The sequence below is a fragment of the Neodiprion lecontei genome, chromosome 1 (genome assembly GCF_021901455.1).
Source record: "Neodiprion lecontei isolate iyNeoLeco1 chromosome 1, iyNeoLeco1.1, whole genome shotgun sequence".
Taxonomy (NCBI): domain Eukaryota; kingdom Metazoa; phylum Arthropoda; class Insecta; order Hymenoptera; family Diprionidae; genus Neodiprion; species Neodiprion lecontei.
In genome coordinates, this window is record NC_060260.1 from 24,302,713 (window position 1) to 24,329,568 (window position 26,856).

General features: G+C 33.4%; 5 protein-coding genes across 10 annotated transcripts; 2 read left to right on the plus strand and 3 right to left on the minus strand.

The window, feature by feature from the left end:
- Window positions 1-65: 65 nt before the first annotated feature.
- LOC107227544 (GDP-fucose transporter 1) lies at window positions 66-3,359 on the plus strand. Its single transcript, XM_015668726.2, has 4 exons — window positions 66-275; window positions 510-714; window positions 1,212-1,350; window positions 1,624-3,359. The coding sequence occupies exons 1-4, from the start codon at window positions 211-213 to the stop codon at window positions 2,214-2,216; spliced, it is 1,002 nt and encodes a 333-aa protein (XP_015524212.1). The 5' UTR covers window positions 66-210; the 3' UTR covers window positions 2,217-3,359.
- LOC107227542 (glutathione hydrolase 7) lies at window positions 2,641-7,586 on the minus strand. Its single transcript, XM_046746660.1, has 10 exons — window positions 7,499-7,586; window positions 7,326-7,346; window positions 6,312-6,481; window positions 5,892-6,043; window positions 5,249-5,328; window positions 4,737-5,009; window positions 4,340-4,615; window positions 4,196-4,262; window positions 3,862-4,089; window positions 2,641-3,707 (listed from the first exon to the last, which is right to left on the minus strand). The coding sequence occupies exons 1-10, from the start codon at window positions 7,584-7,586 to the stop codon at window positions 3,470-3,472; spliced, it is 1,593 nt and encodes a 530-aa protein (XP_046602616.1). The 3' UTR covers window positions 2,641-3,469.
- Window positions 7,587-8,378: 792 nt separating this feature from the next.
- On the minus strand, window positions 8,379-11,904 carry LOC107227543 (molybdate-anion transporter-like). Of its 2 annotated transcripts, none has more exons than XM_015668725.2 (2): window positions 11,659-11,904; window positions 8,379-10,564 (listed from the first exon to the last, which is right to left on the minus strand). In XM_015668725.2, exon 2 carries the CDS (start codon window positions 10,461-10,463, stop codon window positions 9,171-9,173), a length of 1,293 nt encoding a protein of 430 aa, XP_015524211.1. In that variant the 5' UTR covers window positions 10,464-10,564; window positions 11,659-11,904; the 3' UTR covers window positions 8,379-9,170. The 2 variants fall into 2 exon arrangements, with proteins under 2 accessions (XP_015524211.1, XP_046587881.1); XM_046731925.1 differs by lacking the exon at window positions 11,659-11,904 and adding an exon at window positions 11,084-11,642.
- A 385-nt stretch (window positions 11,905-12,289) lies between these two features.
- On the plus strand, window positions 12,290-21,591 carry LOC107227538 (adiponectin receptor protein). 3 transcript variants are annotated; one of them, XM_046731935.1, is made up of 7 exons: window positions 12,290-12,553; window positions 14,346-14,651; window positions 14,976-15,074; window positions 17,122-17,293; window positions 18,491-18,888; window positions 19,642-19,806; window positions 19,893-21,591. In XM_046731935.1, exons 2-7 carry the CDS (start codon window positions 14,409-14,411, stop codon window positions 20,025-20,027), a joined length of 1,212 nt encoding a protein of 403 aa, XP_046587891.1. In that variant the 5' UTR covers window positions 12,290-12,553; window positions 14,346-14,408; the 3' UTR covers window positions 20,028-21,591. The 3 variants fall into 3 exon arrangements, with proteins under 3 accessions (XP_046587891.1, XP_015524202.1, XP_046587895.1); XM_015668716.2 differs by having other exon boundaries at window positions 12,290-12,486; XM_046731939.1 differs by lacking the exon at window positions 12,290-12,553 and adding an exon at window positions 14,737-14,782 and having other exon boundaries at window positions 14,510-14,651.
- On the minus strand, window positions 20,561-25,939 carry LOC107227548 (aladin). Of its 3 annotated transcripts, none has more exons than XM_015668732.2 (7): window positions 25,735-25,939; window positions 25,098-25,504; window positions 24,761-24,878; window positions 24,232-24,531; window positions 23,962-24,131; window positions 23,429-23,759; window positions 20,561-23,330 (listed from the first exon to the last, which is right to left on the minus strand). In XM_015668732.2, exons 2-7 carry the CDS (start codon window positions 25,460-25,462, stop codon window positions 23,064-23,066), a joined length of 1,551 nt encoding a protein of 516 aa, XP_015524218.1. In that variant the 5' UTR covers window positions 25,463-25,504; window positions 25,735-25,939; the 3' UTR covers window positions 20,561-23,063. The 3 variants fall into 3 exon arrangements, with proteins under 3 accessions (XP_015524218.1, XP_046587853.1, XP_046587857.1); XM_046731897.1 differs by having other exon boundaries at window positions 25,819-25,933; XM_046731901.1 differs by having other exon boundaries at window positions 25,098-25,470; window positions 25,735-25,933.
- Window positions 25,940-26,856: the final 917 nt, after the last annotated feature.

Sequence of the window (26,856 nt, forward strand, 5' to 3'; positions counted from 1 at the left end):
TGAAACAACGGTGACCTACCGCAAATACTGTTATTAGATTCGAATTTTAAATAGAAGGGACTTTGCAGGGGTTCGGTTGACGCACCCGATTGATTCGTGTCATATCTGGTCCGCGCCAGGAAGCAAAAAATGCCACCTGTCACAAAATTCTTATCAAGCATTAGCGTGAGAAGTAAACTTTAACGTTAATTTTTAATTATATTCCTTAAAATGGTAGTGGAACCTGGTCTCGTCTCCCAATACATCCACATCGCCCTTGTTGTTGCAACTTACTGGTCAGTTAGGTTATGTTATTATTATTTGAAATACATATATTTACGTTTATTTCTTTTTATTAACGATTTAAATTCTGATGATTTCTTGGCCAACTTGGCGCGCCATGGTTGTTGCTTGAAAATAAAATTAACTTTATCACAACTTATCTTACTATTTAATTGCGTTACCAATAAATATGATGATAAAAAAGATTTTCTCAAATTTTACCTAGTACAATTCTTACTTCATTTCAGGATCGTTTCCATTTTAACTGTTTTCGTAAATAAGGCTCTCCTCTCTAGTAACGAAGTCAATTTAGATGCGCCACTATTTGTTACTTGGTTTCAATGCGTAGTCAGTGCTTTAATATGTACCACTTGGAGCAAGCTAGCCAAATTCTTTCCACACAGGATCAGTTTTCCTGAAGGACATCCTTACTGCATGGATGTTGTGAGAAAGGTAGTTCTTTTCTTTATCCCTTTCATCACATGTGAAAATCAACTTCACTATCCTTAACATATTGAAAAAGTCACAGGCATACACATTATTGAGCACATAAATATACAGCATAACTTGAAAATGTTCAAGATCCTTATAATATCTTTAAATTTTATTTAAGTCCTCTAAAATGGTCACAATTTTTTTCAATAATTTTAAACAATTTTCCAATTTCCGAACTCAAAGTTACAAGTAGTTAAATTCCATTTGTTAAATAAAAAGTATCTTGTAAGGGTAAATTTTCAAACGTGACAAATGCCAGAAATCCTGGATATTTATAACTGAATTTTTCTACACATATGTTTCATTTGATTGGAAAGCCAGAAAAATTAGCCAGTCGTAATATTACGAAAACAAAAATAACTGAAAGTTCTTATAGTCTACTATTATCGACTTAAATTTATATAAAAATCACCATATAAACGATATTTACTAAATACTAACACACTGTTCTCTAGGTCCTACCGTTATCAGTGCTATTCACCTTTATGATAGCCAGTAACAATCTGTGCCTGAAATATGTTGGCGTAGCATTCTACTACTTAGGGCGATCATTGACAACAGTGTTCAATGTCGTTTTATCCTATTCAATACTAGGTAAATATGTTAGGAATTAGCAACTTTTCTTCAACTGATTACAGAATTTTCAAAAACAATATAATAAAAGTAGTATAAATCTCGTAGTGTAATTTTTTTTATATATCTGTTCGTATATTTATTATGTTCTTGGCTACATTTTGCTTCATTCTCAATAATTTTCACGACAGTTGAATAAGGTGGAGGAAATATCAATATACTTAAAACTTGGAATATAACATCAGATGAAAATTGAATAGTATACTAATTAATTGAAAGTAATTTTATAAACAGGACAGAGAACATCTTTTGGGTGTATACTGTGCTCCGGCATAATCATTGGAGGATTCTGGCTTGGCGTTGATCAAGAAAATGTCGCAGGCTCGTTATCAGTTGTTGGAACGATATTCGGTATTCTTGGATCGCTGTCAGTATCGCTCTATTCAATTTACACAAAAAGAGTGTTGCCACTAGTGAATCAGGAAATTTGGCTACTCTCCTACTATAATAATGTTTATAGTGTCTTCCTCTTCCTACCATTAATGCTAGTCAATGGAGAATTTAGTGTCGTTTACAATTACAGTAAATTATCAGAACCCTTTTTTTGGACAGTAATGGTCATCGGAGGCCTTTGTGGCTTTGCTATTGGCTCTGTTACTGTCCTACAGATAAAAGTTACTTCACCTTTGACACACAATATCAGTGGGACGGCAAAGGCATGCGCGCAAACAGTGATGGCCACTTATTGGTTCAACGAACATAAACCGTTATTGTGGTGGTTGAGTAATTTTATTGTGTTGGGCGGCAGTGCTGGCTATGCTCGAATAAAGCAACTTGATATGGAAACTGCTCATCATTCGCAAAAATATACCCAACTGAGGGCGTAATTCTGCATTGCTACTGAATTTATAATACAATTACTGTTAGACTCGTATTGATTTTATCATTTTTTACTTATTTCTCTCATAGTTCTGATCCAGTCAATTTTATACATGAGACCAGTGAGTAGAAAATATTCCGATATAACCAGTGATTGAATATACGAAAAAAACGTCTCATTTCGAATTCAACAGACAGTTTTACTGGGTTCATCTATTTTTGACCGTATTTTTTAAAATACCACTGAGTTGAGCAAAAGTGAGGATTGATATCTAAAGTAATCGATGGCTTCGTTTAATTTGTACATATTATACATACTATACAATCCGCATTGCCTCTGGAATTTTACCCGTATGCAACATGTGTAATTACTATTGAAATTGTTATTCTTATATTCAACGCAAGCTAGTTGAAACGCGTTTTTTCAAATTGTTTTTACTTCTCAAAACTAAGTTTTAATCAAATACATTATAACTAAGTAGAATGAAAACATATTTCTTCTTCGCTGGAAAAATGGTCAGTCAGCTACGAAGTTTCTGCAATTTTGCTGTTTAATTTTATGCTATACTCTTAGAAAATATACGTTTTAAAACCGGTTTTTATAGCCAGTCTGATGTTCAACACAATTTCACGGAAAGCTATTTATCTATCAAGTCACGTCAATAGCTGATTCTTTTAAACATACCTATAACCTGACTATAAATGCTGATCCAGCTATATGTATTGGGGAATCTTTTGTTTGTATAGAATTTTATTTATTGTAAAAGTTTTTATAATTGAATGAACATCAAAGAAGACGCGCATTTACACTAAAAATATTATCAATAAAACATATTTATTTTTGCTAGTTATTGTGACATGATTAAATATATAGTATCAAAAATTTGATGATTTAACGAAATTTTCTGTGTCTAATATTCTATAATAACCTATATAATATATAAATATATGATATTCTATATCTAAACAATAAATTGTGTGCTTTCTACGGTATAAAAGTATTACTGAGTTAGTACTAACTATTATTTAACAAGTTTCTTCTTCATAATCAATCTTTACAGCATTACGAAAATACATATTTTTGAACTTCACGCACATTGCGAATAGTGTTATGTCAGTAAATTCAATAACGCATCTGTTGATATTAAATTTGTTAACTATCTATTATTCATTATTATCATACAAAATCTTAAATAAATAATTTTATAAATAGTTTCTTGTCTCCATATATTCTTTTTGTTACTTGTGACTCCTTGTAATTTTAGACTGCGCAATTAATGCAACTTCTTGACGGTTGAAACCTCGAAGCATGACCACCCCCTCGGCTATCGGAATGACTATTCATAGTGTCTTTGACCTTGACTATGGTATTGCAACTTTTTAGTATCTCATCGGCATTTTGTCTGGAGGTGTTTAACTTAAGAGAATTGCATAATGTGGGATCTGCCACATGCGAGTAATCGCTTTCTACAGCAATTCCATCTGGCAATATGTAATACCTTGAAGTAGAAAAGCCAACTTTGTTATAAGAATCACGAAATTCGTTTCAAAATTGTTTAGTTCAGAGAATATTAAAATTCAGAGAACAATCTGCACAAAAATACACAGCAAATGGAAAATGAAACAGACAATACAGGTGTGTTAGAGATTTACCTTGGATGTTCTACAGCATTAGAAACGTTCAGTTTGCGCACCATAAGGTTGTACAAAAGTTCTGCAGTGAGCGGCACATCATCAGTGGCAGTGATCCCGCGTAATCCACATATCGATACTGCATCGCAAAATAGAACTGGTGTAAGTTTTTCCAAACTATTCGCCGCGCTGTCCTTGAGAAAACCAGCATCTGATGTTTTGCCTAATCCAAACGTTGCGCTTAGACCACTGGAATAAGGATGAAAATTGTAGAAGAGAATCGTGCTAGTCCGTCTGTTCGTACACTACCTACTTTTCAAATATTTTCAATACATTGTGCTATATAAATTCTTACGTAATTATAATGACGTAGGAATCCACTTCATCCATTACGACGACATTGCTAAATCGTTCCTCCATTCCTATGGAAATCAGATCCTATTACATATAAATGTGTTCAAGTCGTAATGCATCTTAGGTGAAATTAATTATTACGCACCCTCTGATCCAGCGTTTGAATATATATTGTTTACCAACACGTCAGCAACAAGACATTGTGACTCTATAGTCGATGCATTCTCATTAGGTATGTGAAGCGCATCGATCATTTGGAGTGCATGTTTGAGTGAGTTTGCATTTGGCGGATAATACACCAAATGATTATAAAAATTTATCACATCAGCTACTTTTATTTCCGGTTTGTAATTTGCCATTTGCTGTGAAAAATCCACTGATTGAGAGCGAAATTTCTGGGACAAACTTCCGTTGTACAATTCTTTACATATGGAAGAAGAAAAAATAAAAATGAGTCAGAATTAATATATCTTTGATTAGTACATGTGATGCCAACAAATCGTTACATTTCATTTTCGTAGTACTTATTTCTGAAATTATACCATTAAAACCACGTTTAGCTATGATATCCAAAGTATCTGCTAACAGTGTCAACTTCAGATGCTGGCCAGGGTCAAGCCGACCATAAATTTCTATAATCCTCGGATTTTTCTCCACTTCGTCAGCAAATTCGTTACTCACTATAAATCCCTCTCGAGCCAGTTTGGACGACGGTAATACTAATTGGTCCCAAGGAAGTTTACCATGCAGTGAATGAGTGAGCCCCAACCCTTTCAAAACTGCTGGTAATCGAACGTTTGTGCTGCCAAATACACCTGTTTGGAACGTAAGCAGATGCTTTTTTTTAAATTTCACAACGTGGGACTTAAATTAAATAGATGGTGCAGGTTATTCTTTTAGAAATGTAGCTTTTTATCTCAATACATCAAACATCTCGACATCTGCGTGTTTTGTAATTGACATACAGCGCTTTCGAAATAAAATAACATCACATCGTTCAATTTGATTATGGCTTATAAATTGTAGATGTCTCTAATACTGCAGGATTACGTACCGTCTCTCGTGTTTCTTGCAAAATCAATAACCACCGGTTTCACTCGGTCCTTGTGACTATAGATCATTGCGTAACCACCGCTAAGAATAAAGATTTGAAACTATTAGATGTCGATTGAAAAGAGGTTTAATACTATCACAAATCCCAAAGTAATTATTAAAACAAGTAGTAATAATAGTCTTTTTTGAATAAAAAAAAATAAATTGTTATGTCATTTCACACAATTATCAGTTTTATAGGAAAATTTTTTATTACATATTTTTATAGATAGTTATAATATTCTGTTGTAGACGTGTTTCTTTATTTTAATATTTTGAAAATTGACAGAACTTTGACAATATAAAAGTCATGACAATAGGACATAACAACCCAAAAATCTACCACAGTGAAAATCTACCTACAATGAATCTATATTATCTAAGACTTTGGCAATATTCAAACGCTTGAAAAAAGAACAAAATCACTAGATATATTGGACTATTTTTGACTAGATGCAATAGTAAAATCACAACAAGGATATTGTTACAAAGTCTCAATTATGTAAAAGCTAAAAATTCATGCATAAAGGTCAGTAATGTTGAACTTATGATACAAATTATATTATGAAATTATTACAAATATGTTGAAGACTCATCTAACTTACCCACCAAGACCTGTTTTATGGGGACTGACCACTGCCATACAAATTGTTGCAGCTACTGCTGCATCTACCGCATTTCCACCTTTCCTTAGTATGGTGGTTCCAATTTCCGAACAATTTTTTGAATCAGTTGCAACAGCTCCATGTCTCTTATCCTATTTAAGTAGAGAAATTAAGTAAGTGTTTTTTAAATTTCTCTCTTCAATAATTCTTGGTAAGGATTTAAAAAAAAAAAAAACTATTTCCAATTTCGAAGTGTAGCTGATAAGCTCTGCATTTTCACAAACAACTGTGTAATCTTTTTACCATTGTGAACATCCTTCATTTTTTCTATTCTATCTACAATGACTGAGATTCTGATTGATTTCTGAATTTTCGGCTACGGTTTTCCGAGTAATTCAAAAAACTTGGATTATCACTTACCCCTGATACATTTTCATTGTAAATTACTTCGAGCCCAAGAGCTACAGTGATTGCAATACTTAGCACGGTAAAAGTGACGATCGTAACTTTGAGCCCCCCATCCTCGTAACATTGTAGTCTGAATCTTTTATTACGCCCATGAGTAAGTGGTGCATCCTCTGTTAATCCCTCTGCAAATAATACATGAACAATTAAGATTATCATTTTTGCGCGAGAATTGGAGAGAACCGAATTTATTATGGCTTGCACGAATCAATATGAAATAAAAATGAGATACAGTTAGTTCGATACACATCTACACATGAAACTACTGAAACTTTGACGATGTGTCTCACTCACGCTGCGTTGCTAATAGTTTTGCCTAGTTGTTATAATTACAACGTTACAACTACCTTGAAAATTTATTCCCTGCAATATTTCAACTAAACGTATAATCTTCACAAATAGTTGCCATTCTATGATGTTCGGTTTGCTTGTTATTTTTTTTTTATCACTTACGCCTATCGTTATAATTCATTATCAAAATAGATAATTAATTGATTGTGAAATTCGTCAAAATCATAAGATAAATGAACCAGCGTTTATAACATATATTATGAGAAATCCAATGTAAGCCCTTCAATGTTTACGCTTCCGATCGACCGTTCGGAGTCAGGTAGCAACCAAATATTTGTTGGTTAAGTTCAGTGAACTTGAATGACACGGAATACGCTTGTGTATAATTGGCCTAAATTTTTGCGCCGTATACAGTAGTACATACATACATACGTACAGTCTTTCACCCATGAACTTTATCCACCCAGAAGTGCAAAAAAAATTGTCAAAAAACGGAACATTGTTGATGATTTTCAATACATGACTAACTTCCTTAATAGTTCTACTATGAAAGTTCAATTCTTAAGTCAACGGAGTAATGAACTGTCGAAATTTGAATCATTCTCGTTCATTTGTTTACCTAATAAACGCAATATAAGGGTGAGTTTGCTCGGGTAAAGGTAAAAAGCAAAAAATTACCATTGTGACCATTAGCATTTGCTGTCAATACCGATTAATTTACATGTAGTATGCAAGTATTGAAAATGTTGCTTTAAATTTAATTAATGGAGTTTACTCATCAAACAGTTATGAAAATGGAAATGAACAGTCTTGTAAACTAACTATATGAATCAGTGAGATGAACTTCTAACAGTTCGGCACCAACGTTTCATTGAATATGAAGATGATGACAAAGATTATACGATCATGTTGCAGTTTGCTAAAAGGCCTTAACTCCATACTTTCTAGGTTTAACATCAATGATTTTCGATTACCGATTTTAAATAACTGTGTGGTACCGCCGATGAAAAGTAACAATTCAGAACCAGAAATTACAACCACAATTCAACGAATAGTACAACCCGATGACTGCTCAATGACCCACTAAATTTATATAATGAAGATGTGGAAATCAAATTTTCCACTCATGTCAAGTCTCCAACTACTGGGAATTGATGAGCTCCCCAGAATTTATAAACCAAAACGTCCAACCAAAAAAAGCAGCTTGTGAAAGATGTAACTTTTGATAAAAACAAACGCAGCGCTCAAAATCTTTAAAAATCTAATCAACGAAAACGTTTCTTTTACGCGTAGAGAAGTTGAATCAGTATAATTCATGTTGCCATAAAATGCAAAAAATATCGACGTCAGAATCAATGGTATTTTCTTTATTTGCTTACATAGCATATGTTTCTACTTCACTGTTTAATACTATTCAAGTTTGACACTTACGAAGTGAATTAAAAAATCAAAAACAGAATTTTATTGAACAAAATACTGAGTTTGTTTTTTTCGGCAGTAATGTTTGGAGAGTAAAAATCTTCAATTATTTTACATCAATGGTTGTTCGTGAATATGCCAGAATAATCAAGTCAAACTACTTGTCAACCCTAATTGTGAATAAAACTGCAGGTTCTTACTTTCACACCATTTCTTTTCATCCTCATATAGGTATGTTCTTTTGGCAAAAAGTGTTACAATGAACAATATAATACCTACAATATGCACATAAATATGGATTTATTCAAACTATTTGAATCTCAGTTTCTTTATTTGTACTTTATGTATCAATTGTTTAAATACATATTTGAATATTTTATAGAGGCATATGCGTTTTATGGCTCATGCTTCGTAGTTCCTAATGCACGATACACTCGAAGTTCCAAACGATCATTTAAAAAACTCTGCCACAAATTTAAAGAACAATTTACCAATTGGGTAATAATTTTGGAAAAAATCGTTATATGTGGTGAAAACGTTTTGTCAAATGATTGTGGTATAAGTCCATACATATATATTCATTAAAATGAACCTTCGGAACTTCAAGTACATGATAAACAAAGAAATTGAGGAGGTAATGACATTGTTTATGTACAAATTTCCCATTTCTAGGCTTTATTCAAATGGCTTTTTAGCTATTCTATTCATGTGAGCATGTCATGCAACTGTAGAATATTTAACAGTTCAACTAGAGCTGAATAATTCTATTGCAGACTAACTGAATACCAACTACAATATCGTGGATCATACAAAACTAATTTGTTGGACCTGAATATAAATGAATAGGGTGTTCAGTCATAACGGAATTTGGTAATAACTGGGGAAAAAAACTGTAAGTGTCGGAGAATTTTACAGCGCTTCTGGTACTCTCCAAAATTTCTTCAAACTAGGAAAATTTTTTTTCAAAATAAAAGAATTCGACTGATAGATCAGGCTTTATGAATCCACGCCAAGTTGGAGTGAGTTTGATTTTTTGTTGTCACTTGGTAACCGTGAAATCTGTAGTTGAAATCTGACAAGGAATTATGATCAATAAATGAAAATTTAAAGAAGAAGTATATTAGGGTGTGCAGTAGTTATTTTTGCCTGAGAATATTTGAGATCTGTATTATATAAGTTAACAAATCTTGACGACGAGTAGCATGCAACACTCAAACTGGCTGCACTGAATAAGAATACTTGATAATTGTAAGGTAACTTAAACCTAACGTACAGTAAAATTGCACAAGTCATTAAATTCATAGGAACTCTAAACCAGTTAATAATACTAGCACGGTGAGTTTCTGGAATTACAATTCCCCTCAAGTACCCGATAGCAGGATAGTATATTCCTATCGCAACTTCGTAGCATAGAAATGAGAACAAACATAGGTAAGTTCCAAGTACTTCGCTAGACTTGTCCGTTTGAATGTAAGAACCGTACGTGCACATAGAAATACTAAAGAAACTAACAAGTATAGAAATGTTCAAGAGACGTTCGCAAGATAAGCGAAAACGTGAATGCAAAACTGTGTAAAAGTAGCTACCAAGCATTATACACATCATAAAAAAGCTAAATATAACGCCCTGACTTGGGTGAATTGGTTCCAAGACTGGAGTCCATAAAAATACGAATACATACATCACTGATTCATACAATGATTGAACTATACCTAAGTACAATAAAATTCTATTATGCTTATTTATGATTAGCGTCAAACTACTCTCGTACTTTTCTTCCTTAAAACTATGACTAAGAACAGGATTTTCATCCCAAAGAATGGCACAGGAATAACCTGCAGCTACGAGGATTGGGACTGCTAATAAAAACGGAGCTAGAGGACCCATATCTAACTTGTCAACAAATATGGAAGATACAAATCCAGCAAGAATCGCAAGAAGTCCGTTGTAAAATGTAGATTTGGTTAAGGTTAAATTAATCCAATCCTTTTCCAAATCATATTTGATCAAATGTTGCCCAATGTACCATGATTCAAAGGTAGAAAATAATATGGATGTAGATATACCGCCGAGTATTCGGCCAACGAATAAAACACTGAAGCTATTGTAAATCTTCAAGAGGCAAGCCAAAGAGTACAAAATACTGTAAATGACGCATAGTTTCTTTCTTCCAAATTTATCAGCTAAATAACCAACAACAATGCCAAATGCTGTACTACTTGCAAAACCCACAACGTACAGCAGCAATACATCGGCACTGCTGTATCCGTAATGGGTGTATAATCTATATATGTAGGGGCCTTGAAGCCAGTCGGCAAATGTTGCTAATAAAAATACCAGCAGATATTTTCTGCACAACCTTGAATATATCAATTTGTCCGATAATTCCATGTCCATTTTTGTTCAAGAAAAAAAAATCTTCCTTAGTGTTAGACATCAGTTAGCTTGTGACATGGATAGGCACTTTATGATTACTGGAGATGGCACCCAACATTGACCTGCAAGTAAAGAAATAACAAGGTGAAGGAAAAATGAGATAGTTGTAAGGCAAAAGATTAGAAAACTGTAATTTAAGGATACGTTAAGTATCAGGAGTGGGTCTTTATGTTTATATAGAATATCACCTTACTTCTATATGTCGAAGTGATCGATCAATCTTGATGAAAACAGTTTTGTGCATTTCCAAAATGGAGAAATATAGTGATCAGTGAGATATGAATAGTAATTTTTCACAGTTCAAATAGGACTGAAAGATCTTTCATCTTCTGATACAAATTAATTATTTTTTAGCAGCATGACACGAACAATCATGAACTGCTTTTTCTCGCATCATGTTTTCAAACAAATTGCAGCTGAATGCAATGTTAAGTCCCTATAGACCCTATTATAGAGAAAATTGAAAACTATCATTCTTTATAATAATGACAAATTGTCTAAAGTGTTTCAAGATGAAAACCGGAAGAGAACAATATTCGATGTACCAAAATATCGAGAAAAAGATATTTACAGTTACTAACATTTGATTTTCAATCATTTTAAGCAAGTTTCCACTGATGAAGAAAGTACTCGGCTTAATTTTCCTCACTTATCTGTGGTTAGTAGGGAGATCAGTGGATGTCCTGTACAACTAAGTTCACAATAATTATTTTGTTATTTCAAGTTATACCAATGAAGACCAGACCCAGTCGTTTTGGTAATTTATTTCATGCTGAATTCAAATCCAGTCTCATTGTGCAAAAATGATTATGAAGGCTCTATGAAATTGTTTCATATATTTCATAAAACAACGCGAATTGAAATTTTTTGAGAATATGGCTCGATAACAAAAGTGGTTACTTAGATTTGTAATCAGTGCCGAAAATATCACACAGAATGGTCCGTTACACATGTATCGTCCAATGCATTGCTATCAAAGCCTTTAATCACAAACTTGGATCAATTTGGAGTAAATTAACTGCCAGACATATTATGTGGAGGGTTAAGTATTTTCTTTCAGCTATTGACCATTCGATTTAATTAAAATTAAATTTGTGAGTAACTGAAAACTTAGTTGCTATTTATTGTTGACATTATAAATCGTAAATATGCGTACAAATTGTCTTTGGACAGTGCCCGACTTGATGCACCGTTTACTGTTTCATAATAATCCAGCTAAAAATCGAAGGATTGCCGCCTTGTTTGCCTCTTTGGTACAATACCAAGATTCAGTTATAACATTATAGCAACTAATCCTCATAACCAAAGACGCAATAATATTTTTTGTATCGAGGTTTCAAAAAATTCGTCGCGCGATCAGCAATCAGCCGCGAGGGCACCCACAACCCAATATGGCTGCCACGTGAGCAGCACGCGGATCATGCATGATAGATGTGTTTTATACATAGGTATGTAATCGGTTACAAGAAATGAATATTTGGAACTAATTTTGGAGGTGCTTGGTCGGTAAGCGCTTGTCGGTAACCTATCAATATTCTGCCGCATTTAACATCACGGAGGCAATAGATGTTTTCATTTGTCGGTTTGGACTGCTGATTTCTAGAGAGTTGTGTTGTGTCATTCACGACTTTCTTGATGCTAAATACGGCAGTGTATTTGTCAATTACTGATATGAGCTTACCGACCGTGCAACCTGATAATTAGCTTGCTAGTTAAAACCTGTTCCGTGTCAGATGGCGCTACAAACAGCTGACACGAAAAATATCCGACAGTTTGACGCACGAGTCTCGACACTCTCGACTGATTTCGACAGTCGACTGGCAGTGGTCAGTAGAGACCCGTATTGTGTGTCGTGCAATAGCGCGATTTGTTATTACTTTCACGTCGTACTTATCGGATGATTGCGTTTCGGAATAATTAGAAGAGCTATTTGTGAGCAACCTAATTTGGACAGATGGGAAAATTTCGCATGTGAAAAATCAAGGTGAGTTGAACGAGTTTTCTTCCGCCAGAAATCGTCAGCAATTACATAGATCGTTAGGAGTATGTACGTAAGTATTGTTTCTCCCGACGGTATATTCCCGATTTTTTTCCTTCCTTTATTCTTTTATATCTAATTACATCTTTTTGTACAAGTTCTCGCGTGCTTATGCTGCGTGTTAACAACGCTATTTTATTTATCTTCCACAATCATTACATAGTATCGATTTTACGCGATCCGCGGTTACGTTATTAACTTCCAACTCCGGTACACGCGAATATTTGAAACCCCTTTATTCGATCAGCGTATCTATACATCTAACTGATATTTATTTGAAACTCGTTTTGTGTACGAAAGAGTTATTACGTAAGTGCTGACCTTTAGCCAAACTTGAAGTTTCCCAAACTTTTCTCCACAACATTCCCAAATTTGCATTGAATAAACTCTTCGAACGTCATTGGATTCATTACGTACCGTTTCAATACTTTATTTCTTGGTTATCATACAATTTATTTCAAAAGTTTCGTTACAGCACTTATATTATGAAAATTACCACCACTCATAACATTATACTATCATTGTAAATTTTCCAATGATAATGTTGACCTATTTGATCCCTACAGTAAATTGAACGTCACGATTAAAGATTATTTTATCTAATGATCCCTGTTTTTGATAGTCAGCTTTGACACATCACTTACTGTAAGACTTTAATTTTAATCATTTATGCATAAGAAGACTGGTCTGTAGAAACTCTTGATGTATTCACTTTGGTGCTAATAATTTAAGATAAGGATTAGTAAGATTCGTTACATAACTCTATAGTCAACAACGCTATTACAGTTTCAAATTTCTTAAAAATCTACTGAAATCATTTCATAAATGAACAATAAAAGTCGTTCATTTCTTTCAGCAAGAAATTTAAGTTAAATAAAATATCAATTTAATATAATTAAGAATCTTAACCAGACTAAATTTGCAGCATTTCTAAAAAATTTTTACCTCAACAAAAGCCTGAGACTTGGACAGAATTATTTTGTGTTAATATTTCTATTGGAAATTGGGTTTCAGGTGTTGTATTTAATGACAGAAGTTCAAGTAGAGTATTTATATTTTATTTATTATTCAGACGACTATCCTTATTCTACCTTTACAACAAGATTATTTATGCTCATATTCCAACAATTTCTAATCTTATCTGGCTTAACCTGGCTCAGGCGGTGTATCATCTGATTAATGCTACACTCGAAGTCCAATTTCAATTTGACTGTTAATATCTTGCAAGTACTTTGCTGCTATAAATTCTTGTATTAGAAATTTTAATGTGAAATTGAAATAATAAATTTATATTTCAAATGCCATATTAATTGGTCGATCGATTTGTCCCGATTGAATGATCTGCGTTTACAATCAAACTTTTTACTACTGGAATGGCAAATTTTTCTTTTGACTTCGTTGTTTCCTGGTCATGCATACGTCTACCTGAAATAATTTTTTTGTTTTATGTTATAACAATATGATTAGCGTGTTATACAATAGCACCAATGTTAGCGATCAATGTTAGCTGAGCAATAAAGTTAATTACCATTGTTGGAATAGAATTTTTATCAGGAAGTCATACATGTCAGCTACTATTTCGCATACAATTGCAGGCGTGCCTATGCCACGTAAATAAGTTACCAACACTAATAATCACCTTACTCGGCAGTATACATCTGTGCGTATATTACACATAAAATTTATGCCATTCCGGCGTGTAACGCACATGATTTCGATGCACATACTTTTTTAGGAACTTACAGAATGAACTGTTTCAGATTCTGTGATAAACACATAAATATAATTGAAAACGTTTGTTTCAGAGCTACCATAGTTCGTACCACAGCAACCAAATATCGCAGCAATAGAATATTATCATCATAAAAATGTCCACATTTGAGGATATGATTGTGGAGGACAGAGGCGACTTAGCTTCAGGAGGCGAGTCAATAGTCCGTCATCGTATTCCATGGAGCGATCGAGTTTCCTTAAACAGCGATATACCGGGCTTGCACGAAGTGAACGACCTATTAGATGACGATGATGCTAGTTGCCTTGGTGAGGAAGAAGACGGTGTTGGCTGTCCTCTACCTTCTACACCAGAAGATGACCATCTATTAGATTGCGAGGTATACCTTCCTCAATATTTGAAAAGTCAATTAAAGTTCGATTTCACTTCTTTATTTCACTATTTTATACCACTGCCTGTTGTAGCTCTGGTTGATATTTCAGCAAGGCGCTAACTGGAAAGGACTACGTGGTTGGTCTTTACTCTCATTTATCGTCATATTGTTTTTTTATTTCAATTTTCAAGGCAACTTCAGCACTCTAGTATAAATTGTAATAATTTAGATAAAACAAGATAGCCCGTAGGTATCCATCGGTATGCTAAAGTATTTTATGTAATCAGCAATTGAACATCATTTACTATGGTACTCTTCCTATTATTTCAGATGACAGAGGTACTAAAAGCTGGGGTACTGAGCGATGAAATAGACCTGGGAGCTTTAGCTCATAATGCAGCTGAACAGGCCGAGGAATTTGTCCGTAAAGTAAGTATTTACGAAAACTTATTTCTTGATTTTATTAAAGACTTTGCATACCCTCAGTCACTTCTTTTCATCGGTAAAAGTGTTCTCTCGAATGAAATTTATTATAACATGCTACATAGCCATTTGCGAAAATATATTACCATTAGTAAACTGAAAGGCATTTTTACTTGTATACTTCAATGGTAAGCATGTTTTTGATAAGCAGTTACTAGTATTGTGAACTGTATTCATTTATTGTTTTTGTTTTTAATAAAGAGCTGTGTTTCTTTGTAAAATGTGTGCAGTTGCACACCGTTTTTTATTGATTACAAATAACATAATTTCTGTAAAGTTAGTTTAACTCTATATTACTTTGCCTTTGTACCTTTTTTCTGTAGTTTTACTGACAATGAGTAATATAATAGTGCAGGTGGATTATTCTTATATTGTTCTACCCAGGGATTCTCATGTGAGATTACTTGTTTTGGACACAGTGATTTTTATATTATCTCTGTATAAAGTACAACAAAATTTTACGCTCAAGTTTGACATATTTTTTTGACCCTAGAGCACTTTATATTTTTCAATTCTTTTCTAAGAAATCTTACTCAAGTGTATTTTTAACTGTCAAATTGACAGTTTTTATGAAAGTGTCGGGAAACATTCCAGTCTTTGGTATACTTGTACACTGATTAAAAGTCATAAAATAAAGCCTTAATTAGATTCCATCGTTTTAGTGAAACAAAATATTTACATTTAGCCAGTTTTGAGCTATTCCTATTTTTCGAGGTGATAACAATTTAGGGACATGTAGGAAAAGAAATGTTTGTTTCAACCAAATATGAATTCATTTAGGTAACTGGCCTGAATATTTTGTTGACTTTCTAAGTCGTTTTCATCTTATGCATTATTATGATTAAAAGTAGTTTCCAAAAATAATTATATTTCAACCAGTATTAATTTTAAAAAATCTTCGAAATCAATAATCAAAAAAAAATTTTTATTTCGTAAAAAAAAAAAATAATAATAATAATCGAACTTTTTCCAAAATTTGCGCTCTTCAAAATCTTGTGAAGTATTGTATAGTTCAGAATGTATACTTGCAGTTATCAAAAATTTTGCACAAATCAAAAATTCCTCTAAAGTTTCCTGTGGGTTTGAGAAATTATCCAGAGACAAAATATGCAAGTACAGTAGAACCTCGATTATCCGAACTCCCACTATCCGAACCCTCCGTTATCCGAACGTTCTATTATCCGAACCATGGCGCAACTTTTTTTTTTACAATAAAAATGCCTTTTTTTCGTTTGTTTTTCGTCCGAAATGCTGCTCGTCAAATGTTTTCAACGATCGCTCGACAGAAGTACTCTCAAACGAATAAAAAAACGAGCTTCGTTATGCTCGAAGACAAGTTAATTTCGCAAGGAGTCATTAAGAATTGATACAAAGATACGTATCGTTGATAAAATTTTTAATTCACACGGAATAAAACTTGGCTGAATAATTTACAAAAATTCACTGTTAGAGATAAATAGAATGGCATCGTCGTGTTCCATGTAAGACTTCTGATTCTTGTTTTTTTTTTCTTCTGTCCAATAATAATTTATCCAAGCAACTTTGTCGTTAAAAAGTGAATACTACGAATATTACCCGAGAGCGTTACAAACGTATGAAAAAATATATATTTTAGATTGGTCGAAGAAAAAATAAAATGAACATGATTCCGAGATAATTTGTTGTACGTCTGTAATATCAATTTCTTTTTGAACGAATAAAAAGTTTTCACGGAAACTTTTTTTTTAGTGACCTTTGCGATAAATTTCAGTACTGAGTCTCGTCTTTACTTATTTCTTTTACCAAATAGAATAGGTTTGACGAAAGCAACGTAGGATAATTTTCAGTACATATTTTTCCCATATGGAATATGTTAAACCGCTATCTACGACAACGCATTTCTATTATCCGAACTTTCGATAATCCGAACTAGGCCCGGTCCCGACGGGTTCGGATAATCGAGGCTCTACTGTAATACGAGTTGAAATAAAACCTTGAAATATATTTTCATCAGGTTTGGGAAGCATCGTGGAAACAATGCCATTTCCGAAACTTGCCTAGATGGCTGCAGGATAATGATTTTCTACACGCTGGACACAGACCACCTTTGCCATCCTTCTATGCTTGTTTCAAGAGCATCTTCCGTATTCATACTGAAACTGGCAATATATGGACCCATTTGCTAGGTAAGATGTGTTTTATTTTTTTTTTAGTCTTGTGGCAGTAATTACTTCAACCTGTGTACGTTTGATACAATTATTTAGTGCACCATTCAGCAGAGGATCTAGTACTCATAAAGCTGGGATTTTATACACCAAAATATGAGAAATAAGAGAAATAATCAGAAATGAAGATAAACGCTTAGAGAATCCGCGTTTATGAATCAATTTTCAAATTTGTACAAGAAATTCGTACTTATTTTTCATGATTTGCTACAATTTCTGTGGATACGTCAGTCATGCTATTGACTCTAATATAAAAAGAGAGCAATGTATCGTGCTCTTTTTATCTTGTAATTAATTTTTTTTTTGAAATGGCTTACTTCAATCAAAATATTTATTACTTGAAGAACAAAATACTTGGTATCAACATCTCGTGTCTCAAGGATGATTAATAGAAATACGTGTACCAATTAAAGGGGTAAAACCATATTTATATAGCTCCAATGGTTTATCCGCATGGTTATACAATCTATGGAAATTAATTACCTAAAGGTTGTCCATATATTACATGATAGTATTTTCACACCTTCTTGTCACTTTCTCCCTCTAAGAGATTGAACCGTATCATAGAAAATCCTTTCACTTTGCTGGAATTACATAATATTTACGAAATTGGGTTATATCACAAAATTTTTGAGAGTTATTGAGAAAACTTTTTATTTAAATTATATCGAAACAGTAAAGAAACGTTTCGGGTGTTTATTTATTAAAGAATCATATTTTAGGAATATTCAAAAATCTTTTATTGAGAAAATAAGTATTGGTGTTGATAACATCATAAACATTATGAAAATAACAATCAATTTAGCATCGGTGCGCAGTTCGAAAACTGATGGGTGTTCTCTATCACTATTATTTTTACACAGCGCTATAACTGATCTCTATCCCTCTGTCAATATAATAGAGTAGTGACAGCGACAATGTATTCCTCACCAAACTCATATCATGCAATATATAGACAACCCGGTAAAGCACGCATCTTCAGTAGCCAAATTTCTGAAATCTGCTTGTGAAAAAAGGTTGACAAATACCTACATCATTGAACAAAAATATGAAACAAAAAGTGTGCATTGAAGGTACATATTACCTGATATAATGGATATATGATAGTTGTTCCCGTACATTTTCATCTTACTGATTAATTGTATTTTTACATTACAGGATGTGTAGCATTCATAGGAATAGCAATTTTCTTTTTAACCCAACCACCCGTCGAAATACAATTAGAAGAAAAATTGGTGTTTGCTGCATTTTTTGCTGGAGCTATAGTGTGTCTGGGAATGTCTTTTGCCTTTCACACGGTCCACTGCCACAGTGAATGTGTAGGAAAGTTGTTTTCAAAACTGGATTACTGCGGCATTGCTATGCTGATAATGGGCAGTTTTGTTCCATGGTTATATTACGGATTCTACTGTGATTATCAACCAAAATTGATATACCTATCAGTTGTTGTTGTCCTCGGCATTACTAGTATCGTTGTTTCCCTTTGGGAAAAATTCAGCGAGCCAAGTTATAGACCACTTCGAGCAGGAGTTTTCATGGGCTTTGGCCTCAGTGGGGTAAGTTCTAACTACTAGCTGTTCATTTGCCTACTTGTCCGCTTACGTTATCATTGCATATTCGGTTTTTACCAGTTTATTTTATCGTTAGATCCCTGCCTATTACATCAAAGTTACTATCAGTGAGGTCTACTTTTCTCGCACAAACAACAATCTGTTTGAAGGGTTCTCGGTTTTGATTCAATAAAATGTGAACTAGAATAATTTATATGACACTGTCAATATAGTAAATTGTGGTATTTGCTCATTTTATACAGGATTTTAAATCGTTTGAATAATCAAATGATTTCCAACAATCTGACATACAATCTTACCAGTGAAATTAAAATACCAGTGTAAAAGTTTGAAGTCTTTTTTCAGAGCCTTAAATAGTTTTAAGATATTAAACCTAAATTTCTCTGAATAACAAAATTATTGATATCAACAAATATTATAATCACCCGATACAATATAATAACCTGCTATACTATTTCTCAGCAATTCAACAAGGTTTCGCTAATAACCTGAAAATTTTATCGTAATTATTACAATGCAGAGATTTTTAGTTTAGACAGTTTGAAAAGTGCAGAATATTCCGGCTCAAATTGAAGTCTCATAAAATCCTGTGTGTTAGATTTGAATTCTGATAAAAGTTACGCAATTGGCATCAAGCCAAAAATGTGAAAATCCACAAGAACTTGTGCCTTATCTTTATTTGTAAATTGTAAACATGTATCCAAATATTTTTCTATATTTACCTTTGTCCTACAATAGGTGATACCAGCTGTTCATTACGCTATTGCTGAGGGCTGGTTTAAAGCGATAAGTCAAGCATCTCTGGGATGGTTGATTCTTATGGGGTGCCTTTATATCTTGGGAGCCATGTTTTACGCATGGCGTGTCCCAGAAAGATTTTTCCCAGGAAAATTTGATATTTGGGTGAGTTTCAGTCTTAAGTCAGAATCAAATGAACACAATTAGTGGACTAGAAATGTTAATCCAAATAAAAAATTTTTTAAATTTAGTTTCAGAGTCACCAAATCTTCCATGTGCTTGTTATAGCCGCAGCGTTTGTTCATTACCATGGGATAACAGAAATGGCAATGTATCGAATGACAGTTGGTGAATGCGCTGATCCATCCCAAGCAATAGTGTTTTAATTGATTTATCTTTAGAGCTTTATCGTTTGCTTTTAATGCACGCTCAAATATTCATCTGCAGTGTTTTGAAACTATCCTAATGAATATTTTTCTCTTCCTCTTATCGTTTTCCAATTTTCTTTTCTTGTGAATGAGCGTGTGGTGCAAAGTTTCTAATTTAACAAGTCAAACATTGTTTTACGCTAGATCTGGTACCTCAAGTGTTTGGTAAGAGTGCAATTGACATTTTCCAATGACAAGGGAAGTCCGTTATATCTGAATCAATATTATTGTACAAAATTGCACAAACTGAACAGTATACGACGTTTTTTGCTTATTAATTTTTTAAATTTCAAAGAAATTTTACTCCCAAATTTATTTTTTGACGGATGCCATTTCGTTATTTTGATGTAGTTTTTGATGAATAATGTTTCTCGGAAGGATTTTTTACGCAAGCCGTTTTCTCATAAGGTGAAATAAATTATCCAAAAGTACTACCGAATATTCTTTATAATACGTAGTTATCTACATCTTTACAGTTTTTTTTAGATATAAACGTTGTACCCGTTTGTGAAGATGTGAGAAATTTTTATTGCTCTTTAATAAATGATGTTTCCAGATCTTTAAAACACATTGCGTTGGCTGTCACATACTACGGAATAATATTACCGATGATTTATTCCCAAAGGTTAATCTTAAATACCAGAGCACGGGATTTAAGCCATTAGTTACTTAAGTAATCGATTCCATGTAATTAACCGAAATGTTACAAAAGATATCGAGCAAAAATTGGAATTGTTATTCGAGGAACTATTCTATCCGCCTTTGGTAACATAGCAATTTAGTTGATTCTTAGTACAATTTAGGTTTTCATTAAGTCACTACTGCTACCAATGTTATGTTTCTAGTAATATGTGTTATCATTGTCATTATTAAGTAGAAACTGCTTAATTTGAATTTTTATGATTATTTAATTTTAATTATTGCGATGTAGATCATAATGCTGAGATATTAAATTATTATCGGAGTTGAAATATTGATGAACTATTTTTAAATGCTTTAAGTGGGAACTGTGGGTGATGAATAATAATATACGACCAATATGATAATTGTTAATTATTGAATTATATTCTACGAAATTTTTGGACTGACAATATGTATAAAAGATTTCATCCCTTTCGTTGATAACATTATGAGTACAATCGTGTCTTGAATATTAGGATGCGACCGGTCGACAAAGCATAACTAACAATTTGCTAATAATGGTGTAAATCAAACTCAAAACAATATATATTACTAACGTCCCAGAATCGAATACATATACTATGTTTACGTCACTAATTACATTTTTCACCTCAGTTCTACAACAATAGTACCCCATATTCATAAACGATGAAATGTAAGAATACTGAAACAAATTTTTTATGTTTTCCAGAAAGTTTCATGTATCTTCCACTTGAATAATTCTTATTACAAATATCGCTAGCTCTGCAAACAAATTCTGGGCTCTATTTTCTTGTATACTTAGAATTTTTAATATTTATAACTGAATAAATAATGTTGCAAATTTTTTGCACAAACGAAACACCCTATAGATAAATAAATAAATATTATCTACCGTAAATTATGAACATGCGAGATATTTGTTTCCACTATTCGGTCTATGCGTTAATTGTTCATTAATTAGTGTACTGTTTTACTTCGAGAACATGAGTGTACGAGTGTATCGTTCGAAACTTGATGGTAATTTAGTTTTTTTGTAGTAGAAAAGTGTATAAAATTCTATTAAATCGATCATTTTTAAAATTTTTTTGCGATTGTATAACCCAAATTCATTGGGGTAATAATATACACATATATATATATATAGGTATGTATCTATATATATATATATATATATACACGTATTGTAAAATGAGTCGAATATATAACTTGAAATGTATTTTTTAAACAAATTCATGTAGAACGATGATAATCGTGTTAGAGTAATGAATGTAAAAGAGTATATTAAAAATTGCATATATTTTCCAACAAAGTGAACACCAACCAATAAACAATTAATTACAATACTGTAACAAGATTACGAAATTGTTTTCTAAAACATGTAATGCATAACTATAAATCTAATCTCATAATACAGATTTGGTTAATATATGCAAGCGAGAAATGAATACTAAATTGTTGTATTTTCATTCAATGGTATAATAAAAATTTTATACTAAGAACAGATTTCTCACTGATACCTTTTAAATATGAAATTGAAAAACAATGTTTTGAGTTTTAGATGCGGATTAATGTTTATGACGAATATTCGTATGCAAATTAATTCGTTAATTCATGTAGTTTGGAACTAGCCAAAGAACGCATAATTTCAGTTTCCATTGTTTTTATAGTAAAAGTACTACTTACAATCACAAAATACATGTATATGGTATGATACAAGTAGCAAAATTTCTAGTTATATTAAGACAACTGAATCCCAATCTCGAACAATTCCTCGTAGCTCATATCCCATAATTGAGCACTGAATAATGAATTCAAAATTCGTAACCAAAATGCGTTAATTCGCTTACGTTATATAACATGTTTGTCAACGATTTTGAAAACAACAGAAACAGTTTTTTAGCGTGATCCTGAAAGCATGATAAAATTTGTTTTACAATTTTCAATAAAAGGTAGCAAACTATTATTGTACGTTGAGAAAATTCCAACAACCCATGTAAAAATGTTATTTATTAATTTTCTGTTTTCAATGTCTTTGAAATCTAAGTACAAATAACAAATGTAACTCATATTGATATTGTATACACATGTATTCATAATAACCAAAATGATGATAACCAAATTGATTCAAATGGCACATAACTAGTTTAAGGTTTCACATAAGATATACTGCACGTATTTTATTATAAGGATGGACAAGACAGTGATTGATTCTCAAAAAAATCAAACTTGGAATTATAAAAATACGGTTATGCCTGAGTGACAATCTAGTTTTACATCTATATCATGGTATCACAATTCATTTTCTCAGTGACAAATTAATGACCTGGATTTTTAACTTATATACAAGTGATTCGTGGTAAAGCTGGAATGCACAACACTGTTGGAATTGACTAATGGAAAATGTTGAACCCTTCCACTTGACCACGCGATTGTCAGGCAAGCGCCTCCAAAGTCAGAATTAGAGTCAAAGTCCTGTTGGAAGTTCATACAATTCGGTACCTCTCCAGGAAAGCCTTTAATCAAGCACCCTTCAGCTGCGTCAGCTGCTATTGAACCTGCCTGCAGTTTCATTGCAAACACGACAACGATTGGACTATCCTGTGCAAAATAATGACATTTTAATATGTTATCTCACTCCGCAACCAAACATTTTTCTATGGCAATTACATAATCGGTTTGGGGGGGGGGGTACTAACCCGAAATATAATGGCAAGATATTTTCCTGTAGGATCCCACTCCATAGCTATCACTCGACCTCCAAGACATTGTTGTTCATGCTCATTGGAATATAAAATTGTTTTTTTCAGATCAATTATAGCCGTGGCAGCTTTAACGTCGTTATTTACACCTGAATTTTTCAAGTCAAAAATATTTTCTTGTAATGGCAGTGAAAATACTATCTCTGGAACTTCGGTTGAAACAAATAAAAGCGTGAGATCTGGCCCGAAGCAAGCTGCAGCAACCCGACCGTTTGGGACCATCCACTTTTCGGATTTCCAAGATGAGCCGTCTCCAGTGTTCCATATTCTGTAGAAGAATTGCGTGTCATAGGTATAATTATTATTCAAGGAGAAATTCCAAAGCATCAAAATATTTGCACAGAAAATTATCCATAGTTATTGTTACGAGAAGATTTTTCTCGAGTCGTTTACTAAATTTGATATAATAAACCAAATGATAAAGATATATTCATCTGGCATGACAAAACATGTTTCCATCGAATCGTTACCTGAAGACAGAATGAGTGGATGCTGCCAGTAGCCTAGAACCACAGTGAGACCATCGAGCAAAGCAGAGTCCGCCCCCTCTGACACATTTTAAAGGGACTGCCAATTCTCTAGATGTATCCCAGATATACATATTGTTATTTGCTGGAGAGCAAGATACCAGTAAGTCACCCTGAAATGGATCATAAGGAGAGTTTGAGGAATTTGGGATACAAAGATTATCCACAAAATTACTGAATGAACAAAGTAAAGGTTTTCCTCTGGCTTCCTACCTGTGGATTCCAAGCAACGCTTGTGACTGGGGCATGTCCTCTTTGTCGGAGAGTCAGTGCTTGACTCAGCGAACTGCTAGCTGCTCCCAATTCTACTTTCCAGATTAAAATCCCCATCTGACAAGCAGCGGCCAACTCTCTGCCAGAATTGGGCCTCCAAGCCAAACAAGATACGGATTTTTGAAAGCTGTGTCTCAGAACTGCTGCGCCCTGCACGTTCTTGCAGAACACACGAATCCTATCGTCTCGTGTTGCTAAAGCAAGACGTGTACAATGTGGATGCCAGGCTAGACAACGAACCTTTACAAAACAAATTTTAATTAATCACAATAATTGTCATGAGTGTGTAGAAAAGTTTAAATAAAATGAAGTAATAAAGAAGACATCGAAAAAAACGTGAATTTTAGCAAAATTTGGAGGCCATCAAAATTGTCCTTTTCTTTTAACGGTGCTCAATGGCTCTAGATATCGAACTGAGTTTGTTCAAGTTACTTTAGTACAGAAATCTTGTGAACTAGACAATGATTACAATGGCAGTAGCCCAGTCACGTGTGATAGCTATATCAGCTGCGGAACCATAAGTTAGCATCGGTAATCCCTCATTCCAGAATGCTAGCTTGTCCACCAAATCAAACAGGCGAGATAATCTGTAAAAGGAAAGAAAAAATTCAAAATTATGAACATGGACCGTAGAGTTTTCAGTAAAAATTGACTAATGACACTAAAAATCCGAATATTCTCATTTTGGCATTTGACCATTGTAATCTGTGAGCAACAATCTCTAGCATTAAGATACTCAGAATAAAATTATGAAAGCCAGAAAACTTAACCAGGAAATAAAGAAACTAATAATTGAATTTATGCACCTTGTAGTTACCCAGTGTAAGATTTTTGTAACCTGTGCCGGATCCTCTTCTGCAGTTGCGTGAACTGCCTCGATGAAACCCTTGTCACGCCACACGCTTGCAATTTTTTTCAAAGCACTTTCCTGAACCGGTAAAAACATATCTTTGGCCGAAATACCATTACCAGCTTCTCGTATTGCAAGCATATCAGAGCTCACAGTTGCATTGGGATGATCGAGTAGGTAAGCAGCATACGACTGCATGCATATATTCAAATGTTCGCGATCCACGTACCGCAGGCTACCGTCAACCAAACCAACAGTTGCCTCATCATTGAGCAAAGGAGGTTTGAAATCCCCAAGTGAAGGCGTTTGGAATAACTTCATGGCTCTTACTTAGACGTGAGCGTGAAATGCAGTGAATTTTGGCTAAATGTAACATACATACCATAGGTTAGGTTAGATTAGGCTATCAGAGAGAAATAAAATTTCAAAGTGCGAGAAGTAAATCATTCTCAACAAGAATTTAGGTATCGTTTTCAGAAGTGGTTTCACATAACTCGCAAAGAATTATTAATCCGATAAAAATGTATTATTGTTAAAATAATTTAGAACACCGCTTGTCATAACCTACAATTTACCAAAAGATGTTTAGTTACCTTGGCTTGAGATAGTATGTAAATAAAACGTTTACTGTATTGGAACACAACTACAGACAAATATTTAGGATGACATATTTTTACCAATAATATCAGATGAGTTGTGTAAAAAAAATCACTTTACTTATGCGAATCACCATTGCTGAATACTTTGAAATTAATCTTCGCGCCAAATTGGAACACTTGTTCGTTGACTTGTTTCACGAAACGCAGGTGCATTATTACTTGAACCCTGATTCCGCCAGATGTCTCGTGTCGTACCCGTTGGTGATGGAATCAGTGATGATGACTTTTCAGTTATAAACTTTCACTTTATCTCGCGGATGTTCTTCTTGAATGCTTCCAGAGAATACTTTACCGAATATTACCTCACTTTGATGAAGTTTTTCTTAGCGCGCTAAAATTATGAACAATCGAGTCATACATGTATCAAACGGACTTAACAGAAATTAAATGAATTTATTTACTGATTTCCAATTATCCCTTCGTGAAAACTTGCACTTTGAATACATTGCATTTGTTCCGATGTATTCAACGTTAACTGCAATGTATTCACTCTCTATCGTGATTCGTTAACCCGAACAAATTCTCCCAATAAATTGATACAAATTGCAATATTTTCGCTAATAATTTTCTATAAATTATTACAACTTCAGTATCCCTAATTTTTGTTCAATAAAAACGTATCAACGTGACACGAACGGAGTACTTTTAAAAGTCGATGACTTCCATTTGTGGAGCAAAAAATTAAACTAGAATAGAGCCAGGTTCTAGTACTTTTTTGTACCTTCGAATTCGCTTTCGCTTGCTGGGGAACAGGCATTTGGTCCGGAATGAATGGATCTATGATTCAGTAACAAGCAGCGAAGCTAGAGTATCTTCGATTTCACACGTTTAAGTCAACACAGGTTACCAAGAGGTTATATTTTATTTCGGAAAAGGTTTGAAATGTCTATAGTCTTGCAGAACTCAGTGCCATTGCAAATGACCTCTGTAAGAATTCTGTTTACAAATGACCGATGTTCCGACTAAGGTACGTAGAACATGAGAGATTGCTGCGAGAAACATTAGGGAAAAAAAAATCGTAATGAATCATATACATGATGTTTATTTCGTATGTAA